At 44.0% G+C, this 13977-nt stretch overlaps 1 protein-coding gene across 3 annotated transcripts in view; it reads left to right on the top strand.

Annotated features, from left to right (window-relative positions):
• Positions 1–4919: 4919 nt before the first annotated feature.
• ENOSF1 (enolase superfamily member 1) overlaps positions 4920–13977 on the top strand; it is a 44055-nt gene continuing 34997 nt past the window's right edge. The window contains exons 1-2 of one of the 3 annotated variants that reach the window (XM_074383708.1): positions 4920–5202; positions 11438–11546. In XM_074383708.1, the coding sequence (XP_074239809.1) occupies positions 4999–5202; positions 11438–11546 (313 nt within the window). In that variant the 5' untranslated portion in view covers positions 4920–4998. The remainder of the gene's footprint in view (positions 5203–11437; positions 11547–13977) is intronic. The other 2 variants (XM_010335521.3, XM_003924797.4) reach the window with 2 other exon arrangements.

Raw genomic sequence — 13977 nt, 5'->3', positions numbered from 1 at the left:
CAAAGAAAATTCAAACTTAGAATCAAATTCAAGGAGTAGGCAGCACCCCAAAGCAACATTTTTGTTTTATTGAGATATAATTTACATACAACAAAGCTCACCATTTTAAGTGTACCACTAGATGAGTGTTTTACAGATGTATACAGCCATGAAACCACTACCACGATCATGGAACATTTTCATCAATTCAGAAAGTTCCATTATGCCCTTTTACAGTCAAACTCTTCCATTCACCCCTGACCCCTGGCAACCACTGAGTGTTTCTGTCACTATAATTGTATATTTCTAGGGGTTTATATAAATGGAATCAAATATAGTCACTGTGTCTGATGTCTTTCATCCAGCATAATGCTTTTGAGATTCATCTTTTTATGGTTTAGTAACATTGCATCATATGGATATACCACATCTTGGTTTTGTCCTTTTTCCAGTTGATGGATGTCTAGATTGTTACTAGTTTTAGACTATCACAAAGCTGCTATGAACAAATACAAGTTTTTATTTTAAACATAGGTTTGAGCCAGGCACGGTAGCTCATACCTGTAATCCCAGCACTTTGGGAGGCCCAGGCGGGTGGATTGCCTGAGCTCAGGAGTTCGAGACCAACCTGGGCAACATGGTGAAAACCCATCTCAAAAAAATTTAAAAAAATAAATAAACATAGGTTTTAAGTTATCTTGGATAATTATCTATGAGTAGAATTACTGAGTTGTATGGTACATGTATGTTTAATTTTCTAAGAAACCGATAATTTATTTTCAAAAGAAGCTATACCCTTTCACACCCCTCCAGCAATATACAAGAGTTCCAGCTGCTTCACATCCTTGCCAATACTTGGTATTGCCAAGTATTTTAATTGTGGCCATCCTGGTGCATGTTAGTAGTACATCATTGTGGTTTTAGTGTGCATTTCCCTAATGACTAATAATGTTGAGTCTTTTCATAAGCTTATTGCAAATTCATATATCTGCTTTGGTGGAATGTCTATTAAAATCTTTTGCCCATTTCTGTATCAAGTTGTCGTCTTACTGAGTTGTAATTTTTTCAATATTCTGCATACAAGTCCTTCAACAGATATATTTTGCAAATATTTTTCTTCCAATCTGCAGCTTGCTTTTTCATTTCCTTAGTGGTTTTTATCAAAGAGAAAACATTTTTAATTTTGATAATTTACAGTGTTTTTTATGATTCATGCTTTTAGTGTATTAAGTTTGCTTTATCCAATTAGAAAAGATTTTCTCTTGTGTTTTCAGTTTGATAATTCTAGCTCTTAAAATTTAGATCTGTATTCTACTTTGAGATGAGTTTTGTGTATGATATAAGGTAAGGATCCAGGGTTGTTTTGTTTGTTTGTTAATATGAATATCCAATTGTTCCAGCGCCATTTGTTGGAAAGACTATTTTACTCATTGAATTTCCTTGGTTCCTGTTTTTAAAAATCAACGTACTACATGTGTTTGGGTCTATTTCAAGACCTCTTCTGTTCCATTGATCTACTTGTCTGTCTTTATGCCAATTTCACATTGACTCGATTAGTGTAGCTTATAGTAAGTCTTAAAACCAAGTAGTTTAAGTTCTTCGGCCTTGTTCTTTTTTAGGATTATTTTGGCTATTCAAATTTCCATATAAATTTTAGAATCAACTTGTCAATTTCTTCAAAAAATTCTGCTGGGGATTCAGATTAGATTGCATTGAATTTTTATTTATTTATTTATTTTTTGTATTTTTTAAAAGACGGGGTTTCACTATGTTGGTCAGGCTGGTCTTGAACTCCCAACCTCAGGTGATCCGCCCACCTTGCCCTCCAAAGTGCTTGAATCACAGGTGTGAGCCACCATGCCCTGCCAATTGCATTAAATTTGTACTTCTATTTGGGAAGAACTGATATTTTAACAATACTGAGTCCTCCAATCCAAGAATACGAATTTCTCTACATTTATGTACATCTTTTTTTCCCTCAGCAATGTTTCATAGTTCTCAGTGTGCAAATCTTGCATATTTTTGTTAAACTTGTCTTGTGTTATATTTTTGATGCAATTGTTTTAAGAAGTATTGTTTTCTAATTTCAGTTTCCAATTTTCATATTACTAGCACATCAACTATAATTGATTTTAAATTGACCTTGTATCCTGCATACTTGCTAAGCTCAGTATTAGTTCTAGGAGCTTTCTTCATAAGTTGCATAAAGACAGTTTTCAACAAAGATGAATAAGCATGTCACCCAAGAATAAACAGGTTTACTTCCTTTTCAATCTGCCTTTTATTTCTTTTCTCGTTGTATTACCCTAGCTAGAACCTGCAGTACTGTGTCAAATAGAAGTGGTGGAAGCAGACATCCTTTCCTTGTTCCAAATCTTAAGGAGAAAGCATTAATCATTCACCATAAAGTCAGCTCGTGGCTGTTTCTAGCTTCAGAGAATTGTTATAATTTCTTCCTTAAATGTTTGGTGTAAAATTCACCAGTGAAGCCATGGACCTGGTGCTTTCAGTTTTTGGAAGGCTATTATTTATTCAAGTTATTTAATAGATATAGGCCTATTCTGATTGTCTGTTTCTTCTTGTGTAAGTTTTGGCAGATTGTGTCATTCAGCGAACTGCCTTATTTCATCCAGGTTATCAAATTTGTGGACATAGAGTTCATAGTATTCCTTTATTATTTTAACATTCATCAGATCTATAGTAATGTTCCTTCTTTCATTTTTGATATTAATAATTTGCGTTCTCTTTCCTTGCCTGGTTAGAGGCTTATTGATTTTATCCATGTTTTCAAAGAACCAATATTGAGACAGAATCTTGCTCTGTTGCCAGGCTGAAGTGCAGGGATGAGATCTTGGCTCCCTGCAACCTCCACCTTCCGGGTTCAAGCAATTCTCCTGCCTCAGCCTCCCAAGTAGATGGGACTACAGGAGCACAGCACCATGCCAAGCTAATTTTTGTATTTTTAGTAGAGACAGGGTTTTACCATGTTGGCCAGGGTGGTCTCGATCTCTTGACCTTGTGATCTGCCTGCCTCGGCCTCCCAAAGTGCTCTGGGCCGCTGAGCCCGGCCAGAACCAGCTTTTATTTTCATTGATTTTTCTCTGTTGTTTTCCTGTTTTCAGTTTCACAGATTTCTGCTTTAAATTTTGTTATTTCTTTTCTTCTGCTTTTTGTTGTTGTTGTTGTTGTTGTTGTTGTTGTTGTTGTTGTTTTGGGTTTTTTTTTTTTTTTGAGTTGGAGTCTCCCTCTGTCGCCCAGGCTGGAGTGCAGTGGTGCGATCTCGGCTCCCTGCAACCTCCACCTTCTGCATTCAAGTAATTCTTCTGCCTCAGCTTCCCTAGTAGCTGGGATTACAGGCGCACACCACTACGCCCAGCTAATTTTTGTATTTTTAGTAGAGATGGGTTTTCGCCATACTGGCCAGCCTGGTCTCGAACTCCTGACCTCAGAAGATCTGTCTATGTCGCCCTTCCAAAGTGCTGGTATTACAGGCGTGAGCCAGGGCGCCTGGCCTCATTTACTCTCCAAAGCATTTCCCAGAGGCAGGAACTGTACCGCACACCGCTTTTCATAAAATGGTATGAAAAAGCGTGTGTGGCCGGGCGCGGTGGCTCAAGCCTGTAATCCCAGCACTTTGGGAGGCCGAGGTGGGTGAATCACAAGGTCAAGAGATCGAGACCGTCCTGGTCAACATGGTGAAACCCCGTCTCTACTAAAAATACAAAAAAAAAAAAATTAGCTGGGCATGGTAGCACATGCCTGTAATCCCAGCTACTCAGGAAGCTGAGGCAGGAGAATTGCCTGAACCCAGGAGGCGGAGGTTGCGGTGAGCCGAGATCGCGCCATTGCACTCCAGCCTGGGTAACAAGAGCGAAACTCCGCCTCAAAAAAAAAAAAAAAAAAGAAAAGAAAAAGCGTGTGTGTGTGTGTGTGTGTGTGTGTGCGCGCGCGCGCGCCCAAACTTTTTTTTTTTTTTTTGGCGGAGCAGGGTGCGGAGGAAGGGAGTGTCCGTAGTTTTCACCATGTTCTCACAGGCATCCTATAGTCCTGAAAATTAAAGAATCCCTGCAACCCAGATGACGGAGCCCAGGTATTGCAGCCAAGACACTGACACCTAACTAGCTGTGTGGCCTTGGGTAAGTCACTTACCTCTTTGAATTCCTTTTTTTTTTTTTTCACCAATAGAATTTAAATGGCATCTACCTTGCAGGGTTGGGCCATAAGAGGTAAGATAGGTATGTTATTTCTTTATTTTACCTGTCACCCTCTTGTTGCCCAGGCTGGAGTGCAGTGACCCCATCTCGGCTCACTGCAACCTCTGTCTCCCAGGTTCAAGCTATTCTCCTGCCTCAGCCTGCCGAGTCGCTGGGATTACAGGCGCGTGCCACCAAGCCTGGCTAATTTCTGTATTTTTAGTAGAGACAGGGTTTCACTATATTAGTCAGGCTGGTCTGGAACGCTTGACCTCAGGTGATTTGCCCGCCTCGACCTCCCAAAGTGCTGGGATTACAGGCATGAGCCACCGCACCCGGCTGAGGTAAAGTACTTAAAGCACTCTGCATCAGTATGGGTGTAATAAATGATGACCTGACTCTTAATTTATCAGGTGGCAAACTGAGGCTGTGGGCACTTAAAGACACCCAGCATTTCCTAACGCACTGCTCTCCTGGGTGCGCTGACGGCAACCTGCGGCCTCCGATCGTGAGCTGAGTCACTGGCCGGAATCTGCTGCTGGGCAAATGCACTCGCTCATACTCGACTTCTCCCTCTAGGGCGCCGCTCCGGGGCAGGTCCCTTTCCGACCTCCGATCCTGGCCGAGCAGGGTCCCGCGGAGGCGCCGACGTGGCGCAAGGCCTCCTTCCGGCCCAGTGTCCGCAGCTGCGCTTAGCGAACCCGCGAGGGGGCAGTTCTGTCCAGTGCTGGGAGCGAAACGGCAGAAGGCGGGGCGCGCCCCGGGAGCCCAGAGCGGGGCCTGGAGCTCCAGTGGGGCCAAGTTCAGCGGTGTGGCCGCGCGGCCAATGAGCGCGCTGTGTGCCCGACTGAGCTCCGCCTCGCGGCCCTCCAGCCCTCTCGCCGCGCACTCTGGATCCCGTCGCGTCCTGACCGCACTGGTGGCGCGGCTACGGGGCGCGGGGGCCATGGTGCGCGGCAGGATCTCCCGGCTCTTGGTCCGGGACGTGCGCTTCCCCACGTCGCTCGGGGGCCACGGCTCGGACGCCATGGTAAGCGCGGACTGCGGCCCGAGTCCCTCCCGCTCCGCCGACTGCAGACCCGCGGGTCCGGGGAGCTTCCAGACTTTGGACCCATTGCTTCTGCAAAGTGGGAGGCGCGCCTGGGGGAGACACTCGTTTTTCATGTCATGCAGCGATAGTCTAGGCATCCAGAAACTTTTCACTCTCCAGGGTTTTCTCTTTGCTAGAGTTTAGAATATCTGGGTTTTACGTTTACGACTCACATTTTGCTGGAAATGCAATATTAGAATGCAAATTAGAATGCAGCAAAATGATTTTGTTGGGTTCCCTCCGATGAAACCTTAGATCACAGCGCTCGCTGGCTTCTTCTGTACCCTGAACGCGAGGTGGTTCACGGTGAGGGAGAATGGAAAGCCCGGGGCGGGAGTTTTGAGTGGTGACCCGTCTGTGAAATGAAAGTGTCGTGGTCGAGTTGAGAAACCAAGCGCGTGATAACTAGGTCACATGAGAGGGCGCTCTCATGATATTAGCCGCAAACATGGTTAGAAAGGAAATGTTGGTTAGTCTTAAGAGATGTAATAAAGTAAGGGCAGGAACTTTGACTCCTACCTAAATACCGAAGGTCTTTTTTGCTTACCGAGGATGTTAGAATGTCAGGCCTTCCCTCTCCTCCCCAGTCTAGAGCGGTGTTTCCCAAATTCAGTGTAGGAGTTCCGTGCAGGGTCTTCAGGGCGCCTGTTCCCCACTGGGTCCTCACTGCCCATCTTGGTCCACTGATGAGACTGGCCACGCTAGAAAAGCAGAAATGTATGGGTATGTAGAGAATGTGTGAAAATATGCCGGGAAGTGAGGAACAGCAATGTTAGCAAAATGGTTACCAGTAGGGAGGAAAGGAAATGGTGTCACGGAGGGGACCAAGAGGTCTCTAATTCCCACTGTAATGTTTTACTTACTAAGTTGTGTGGATGGCAAGCTGGTGTTCATTACATTCTGTACTCTTTTTGTACCTGAAATGTTTTATAATAGACCTCTCGTTAAATAAAGCTATTATATGCAAAAGAATACTGTTTTTGAGATTAAGTTCATCCTGCATTTTAAAACTTTTTTAAAAAATAAATTAAATAACTTAAATTTTGTCCTGATCATTTATTTATTCAGAGACAGGGTTTCACCATATTGGTCAGGTTGCTCTTGAACTCCCAACCTCAGGTGATCCCCCTGCCTCAGCTTCCCAAAGTGCTGGGATTATAGGCATGAACCACCGCGCCCAGCAAAACTTTTTATTTTATTTTATTTATTTATTTATTTATTTTGAGTCAGGTTGTCTTATCTGTCACCCAGGCTGGAGTGCAGTAGGGCTATCACGGCTCACAGCAGCCTTGACCTCCCTGGCTCAAGCAGTCCTCCCACCTTAGTCTCCCAAGTAGCTAGGACTACAGGTGTGTGCCATGACACCCAGCTACTTTTTGTATTTTTTGTAGAGAAAGAGTTTCAGCATATAGCCCAGGCTGTCATCCTCCTTTTAAAAATCTTCATGTATCCTTTCCTATATGATGTGATACATTACTTAAACACCCAGTAGGCAATCGTTTATGGAACGCGAAATAAATGTTTGAAATTTTACTGGCTTGTAGAATCAAAACACTAGGTCTCATGTAACTGCCGTTGCCTCTCTGAGGCTTTAGCAGCTGCGGGTAAGTCACACAATCATTCTAAGCTTAGGTTTTCTCATCTGTAAAATGGATATAATAATATTCACATTAAACATGTAAATGACATACCTATAAAGAGCCTGGCTCATAGAAGGCCCTCAATAAAGTTAGTTATAGGCCAGGCATGGGGGCTCACACCTGTAATCCTAAATGGAGGCCTAGGCAGGAGGATCACTTGAGCCCAGGAGTTCGAGGTTACAGTGAGCTATGATTGTGCCACTGCACTCCAGCCTGGGCACTGGATGGCAGAGTGAGATCCTGTTTCTAAAGAAAAAAAAGGAGGGGGTTGGCTGTAATTACTATTCACTATGAGGAAACTGAAGCAGAAGGAACCCCTAATCTAGACTTGACTTTGAATTTGTGAAGTGTTAAGACAGCCTGATTTGGCTGAATGTGGTGGTTCAAGCCTATAATCCCAGCACTTTGGAAGGCCAAGGCAGGTGGATCGCTTGGGCCCAGGAGTTCAAGACTAGCCTGAGCAACATAATGAGACCTTATCTCCACAAAAAAAATACAAAAATTATCTGGGTATAGTCGCATGCACCTGTGACACTATAGATCCTCCCAGACATTAAGGAGGCTGAGGTGGGAGGATCTCTTGGGACTAAAGGTCGAGGCTTCAGTGGGCTATGATTGTGCCACTGTACTCCAGCCTGGGCGACAGAGTAAGACCCTGTTTCAAAAGCCAGCCTGGGTTGCTGTAGAATAATTTAAGAAATGGAATTTGCCTCTGGGCCTGAGTGGTGTCTAACACAGGGTGAGGAGACATTATTTAACACCTGTATTGCAAGCTCATTCATACTTAAGCATTTGTCTTGGGGAGAAAGGGAATATGTTGTGTGCTGACTCTCAAGTGCCTTCTTGCTAGGATGAGCCTCTTTGCAGTTCACCATGGGAATGGCTTCACGTGTTCTGGAGGCATGCTGTACCATCAGCACTTAGCAGCAAAGTGAGCCTCCCTGCTCCCTGATCACAAGTAGGATATTTTCAAGAAAGAACAATGAAACTGTCCTCAAAATCTGCAAAACAAGAGCAAAACTCCATCTCAAAAAAACAAAACAAAACAAAACACCACATTCAGCTGACAGTGCTCTCTTTCCATTGCTCATAGTTTACATCTCTTCCAGGTCTTAGCATCTTCTCCCTTATATTATTAGAGTTTTTGTAACCATGTCTTTTATTTATTTATTTTAGAGATGAGGTCTCGCTTTGTTGCCCAGGCTAGTCTCGAGCTCCTGGGCTCAAGCAATCCTCCTGTCTTGGTCTCCCAAAGTGTTGGGATTACACGTATGAGCCACCATGCCCGTCCTATAATCAGGTCTTCTCAAATGTAACCTTCTCAAAGTCATTCATATCTGTAACCCCCTAGGAAGCCGCAGCAGCTCTGATATGTAGTTGGTGCTCAGTGATGCATCACACTGATTTCTTGCCACTGGGCTGTGACACCAGCCTCAGGACTCCCATCCATCACTTATGGCTTCCTCAGCCATGACACCCCCAATACAGGGATTTAAAATCTGCCTTCATAATTTACTTGTGGCCAGGTGCAGTGGCTCATGCCTGTAATACCAGCACATTGGAAGGCCAAGGCAGGTGGATCACCTGAGGTCAAGAGTTCAAGACCAGCCTGGCCAACATGGCAAAACCCCGTCTCTACTAAAAATACAAAAAAAAAAAAAAGCCAGGCATGGTGGCAGGTTCCTGGAATCCCAGCCACTTGGGAGGCTGAGGCAGGAGAATTGCTTGAATCCAGGAAGCGAAAGTTGCAGTGAGCCGAGATCATGCCACTGCACTTCAGCCTGGAGGACAGAGTGAGACTCAGTCTCAAAAATAATAATAATAGTAATAATAATAAACCATAATTTTATTTGTGGCGTGACCTCCTGCAAATTACTAAACCTCTTTAAAACTTCTCTAATAGGGATAAGAGCACCTAGTTTATAATACTGTTATAGGATTAAATTAACCATGTAGAACTCTTAAAATAGTGTGTCTGGCACAGTAAATATTAGAGAATAATAACAGTAATAAATCATCCTAGCCTTATGCAAAATTCTTCAACGTTGCATCCTACATTCTTTTTTTTTTTTTTTTTTTTGAGACAGAGTGTTGCTCTTGTTACCCAGGCTGGAGTGCAATGGTGCGATCTCAGCTCACCGCAACCTCCGCCTCCTGGGTTCAAGCAATTCTCCTGCCTCAGCCTCCTGAGTAGCTGGGACTACAGGCACGCGCCACCATGCCCAGCTAATTTTTCGTATTTTTAGTAGAGATGGGGTTTCACCATGTTGACCAGGATGGTCTCGATCTCTCGACCTCGTGATCCACCCGCCTTGGCCTCCCAAAGTGCTGGGATTACAGGCTTGAGCCACCGCGCCCGGCCACATCCTACATTCTTTATCCAGATCTTCTCCCTGGCTTTTTGGGGTCTCCATTATCTGCCTCCACAGCACCAATTTGATCTTGTCTTTGTTCACTTCCCAACCAGTGCCCTTCTCTTTGTCTCACAAAAGCCCCTGGGTTTCGTGTTGCTCTCCCTTGCCTGGATGTTTTGGTCTACCTCTTTGCTCCCTCAGAAATTTCTTCAAGTTCTACTTCCTCTTTGCTCTTCCTCCCTGCCTTGATCTTCTGTGCTACTTATAACATACTTCAGCACGCAACCTTGTACTCTTGCATTGCTATGAAGAAGTACCTGAAGCTGCGTAATTTATAATGAAAAGATGTTTAATTGGCTCACAGTTTCGCAGGCTGTACAGTAAGCATGATGCTGGCATCTGCTTAGCTTTTGGGAGCCTTCAGGAAGCTTACAATAATGGTGGGAGGCAAAGTGGTAGCAGGCATGTCACATGGTGAAAGCAGAAGTTGGGGGAGGTGCCACACACCTTTAAACAACCAGAACTCACTATCACCAGGATAATACCAAGGAGATAGTGCTAAACCATTCATGAGAAATCCACCCTCATGATCCAGTCATCTCCCACCAAGCCCCACCTCCAACACTGGGGATTACATTTCAACATGAAATTTGTGCTGAGACACAGAACCAAACTCTGTCAACTCTTATAGCTTGTTCTCACGTTGTTCTGTGTTGGCTTTTTCTGCCTACTTATATGATAGATCTCTACAGATAGATTTGTTTTTTGGTTTTTAGGGGTTTTTTTTGTTTTTTTGTTTTGAGACAGTGTCTTGCTCTGTCACCCAGGCTAGAGTGCCGTGGTGTGATCTCGCCTCACTGCAACTGCCACCTCCCAGGGTCAAGTGATTCTCCTGCCTCAGCCTCCTGAGTAGCTAGGATTACAGGCACCTACCACCACGCCCAGCTAATTTTTGTATTTTTAGTAGAGACGGGGTTTCGCCATGTTGGCCAGGCTGGTCTCAAACTCCTGACCTCAAGTGATGCGCCTGCCTTGGCCTCCCAAAGTGCTGGGATTACAGGCGTGAGCCACCGCGCCTGGCCAGATTTGTTTTTTAAAACAAGTTTTGCATGTCCTATATCAATAAGTGGTACTGAGTTTCATAACAGTTAATATATACTGGTCAATATATACTTGCTATCAAAATACCATTTGAAGTAGAAAGTTAGAATGACAGAATAGAACAAAACAAAAAATGAGTGAATTCCATCTCAAAGCTTTACTTCTTCGTTATCCCCCTTGGTGTCTGAACTTGTGCCAATGTATTTTCAGCCCTACTATAAATTGCTGTAAGCGAGATCAGCCCAATTTTATGCAAGAGCTTTCTGAACCTTTGGCTTATTCAATTTGAAGCTGCTTATGAATGTAACTTTGTTCAGAGAGCTGACAGATAACTTCACGTGAAAGCTCCTTGACTTAAAATTGAGCCCCTGAAAAGCATGATGGCTCCGGCCTGTAATCCCAGCACTTTAAGGGGCCTAGGCGGGCGGATCACTAGAGTTCTGGAGTTTTGAGACCAGCCTGGGCAACATGGCAAAACTCCATCTCCATTTTTTTATTAAAAAATAAAAATAAATACGTAAAATTGAGCCCCAATTTTCGACCTAAATGAAAACAGGTGATAAAAAATGTATGCATTGCGGCCAGGTGTGGTGGCTCACACTTGTAATCCCGACACTTTGGAAGGCTGAGGCAGGGGGATCACAAGGTCAAGAGTTCGAGACCAGCCTGGCCAACATGGTGAAACCCCGTCTCTACTAAAAATATAAAAATCTGCTGGCTGTAGTGACACGTGCCTGTAATCTCAACTACCCTGAGGCTGAGGCAGAAGAATCGCTTGAACCCGGGAGGCGGAGGTCGCAGTAAACCAAGATTGCACCACTGCACTCCTGCCTGGGTGACAGAGCAAGACTCCATCTCGAGAAAAAAAAAAAGTATAAATTGTGCTTGTTGAAACACTTTGGATCTTTTGGGAGGACATTCCTTTTCTCCATTCAGAGCCCTTTGTTTTTTGGGGAGGGTATAGCAACAGTTCCTTCCGTGGGAGCTCTGCATTGTCTGTCCTCACGTGATGTCATTCTCAATGATTCTTTTCGGTTTCTCACACTGGCATTGTTTCTGTCGGGAACTTCTCTCCTGCAGCACGCGGACCCTGACTACTCAGCTGCCTATGTCGTCATAGAAACTGATGCAGAAGATGGACTCAAGGGGTATGGAATCACCTTCACTCTGGGAAAAGGCACTGAAGTTGGTGAGTTGAAGATTCTCTCAAGGTTCCAGAATGCTTAATTTTCAGATGAGATTCTAATTTAGATTCTTAGATTCATTAGAATCTAAGAGATTCTAATGAGAATTGAGATTCAGTTCTTGACCTTGTTTTTCTCTGTATTGACACTGCTCAAAGTGAGTAAAAGCAGTGTTTCATGGTTTGTTATTTATTTCACTGGGAGAAATTTTAAAATGTCAGGATTTGACCTGTCTCCTTGCAATCATCTCTAGCCTGCTAGAAAATACTTGGTTTTTAGTCTGTTTCTCTGTGTTAAATGACAGCTACAAGGATGTTTTTTACCTGCCTTGCACCTGGGGCCACTGTCCAGCTTTGGCAACATGAGGTGGACGAGTAACCAAGGGCAATGAGAGGGAGGAGACATGAGTTCCCATAGCAAGGCTCATTGTGATGTGCACAGCAAGTCTATTCACTTTTCAAAATATATATAGATATATTTATATATATATAGTTTTTTTTTTCCTTTTTCTGAGACAGAGTCTTGCTCTGTCACCTAAGCTGGAGTGCAGTGGCGTGATCTCAGCTCACTGCAACTTCTGCCTCCCGGGTTTGATTCTCCTGCCTCAGCCTCTCAAGTAGCTGGGATTACAGGCACACACCACCATGCCTGGCTAATTTTTGTATTTTTAGTAGAGACGGGGTTTTACTATGTTGACCAGTCTGATCTCGAAACTCCTGACCTCAGGTGATCCACCTGCCTCAGCCTCCCAAAGTGCTGGGATTACAGGCGTGAGCCACAGTGCCTGGCCTTTTCAAAACATTTCACACCAAATTGGTTTTAAGTTCACTATTTTCATGACAGAAAAGGGCTTTGGCTCTGCCCAATTTTGAGGTCTCCTTTGGGGAATAACAAATTCTTTTTTTGTTGTTTTTTTAAGATGGAGTTTCGCTCTTGTTACCCAGGCTGGAGTGCAATGGTGCAATCTCAGCTCACCGCAACCTCCGCCTCCTGGGTTCAGGCAATTCTCCTGACTCAGCCTCTTGAGTAGCTGGGATTACAGGCATGCGCCACCATGCCCAGCTAATTTTTTGTATTTTTAGTAGAGACGGGGTTTCCCCATGTTGACCAGGATGGTCTCGATCTCTTGACCTCGTGATCCACGCGCCTCGGCCTCCCAAAGTGCTGGGATTACAGGCGTGAGCCACTGCCCCCGGCCCAACAAATTCTTAAGATGCATACTGAGCCATGTATATGTCATTCTTTTATTTTTATTTTTATTTTCTATTTTCTTAAACAGAAGACACAGAACATGACTTTTCTCAGAGCTGTTGTGATCTCAGTGGTGATCTTAAGTCACCTCATTTTTTACAGAGAAGAAAACTGGGGCCCAGGCAGCTCCCCAGCAAGTCATGGCAGAACCGCCTGACTGCCTAAAGCACTTTCTCTACAGAACTTTAAAATGCAACTCTTTTTGAATCCATAATACCCGCACATGGTACAAAATCAGGAAGCACAAAACAGTGACCTACGCCAGATCAATTTCAAAGGATTATTAGGGGTTGAAGCTAAATTATGATAGATTGAAGAGTAAGGGTCTGGAAGGAGGAGGGAAAGAGTTTCTCTAACTTTGGTGGTAGTTTGCTACCTCTTCCATGGATATTTGCACTATCAGTGCTCTCAGTAGTTGTAGAAAAAAAAAATCGTGGCCCATTGAGAGATTTTAAATTGTTACGCATGTAAAAGAAGTGTGTGAGTTTGTGAGTGTGTGTATGTGCAAATGGCATGGGACTCTTCCTTGAACTTTCAGTGGACACTGCCCTTGTGGCTGCTGTTTCTGCTCTTCACAGGGCTGGCGGCGAGTCATCCAGCAAGTCAGTCCTTCTGCAGACTTACACGGTGCTGCCATGCATTAGGCATGCTGCCACGCATGGAAGTAATTTTTAAAAGAGATAGGCTGGGTGCAGTGGTTCACGCCTGTAATCCCAGCACTTTGGGAGGCTGAGGCGGGTAGATCGCTTGAGTCCAGGTGTTTGAGACCAGCCTGGTCAACATAGCGAAACCCTGTCTCTACTAAAAATATAGAAATTAACTGGGTGTGGTGATGTGTGCCTGTAATCCCAGCTACTCAGGAGGCTGAGGCATGAGGATTGCTTGAACCTGGGAGGTAGAGTTTGCAGTGAGCTGAGATCGCACGACTGCACTCCAGCCCGCGCGACAGAGTAAGACTCCGTCTCAAAAAAAAAAAAAAAAAAAAAAAAAAAAAAGATAACATAGAATCCCACATACAAGGAGCACGTAAACTTATTGGGGAAGTAGACATAAAAGTAATGATCATAGCACAGTCTGAAAATTACTATTTTTAAAAAGTACATGCAAGTTACACAGAGAAGATATGTTCAGTTGTTCTCTTTTTTTTTTTTTTTTTCGTTTTTGGAGACAAGAGTCTCATTCTGT

This window comes from Saimiri boliviensis, chromosome 13 (genome assembly GCF_048565385.1).
Source record: "Saimiri boliviensis isolate mSaiBol1 chromosome 13, mSaiBol1.pri, whole genome shotgun sequence".
Taxonomy (NCBI): Eukaryota; Metazoa; Chordata; class Mammalia; order Primates; family Cebidae; genus Saimiri; species Saimiri boliviensis.
This window is presented reverse-complemented; position numbering and strand designations above follow the sequence as displayed.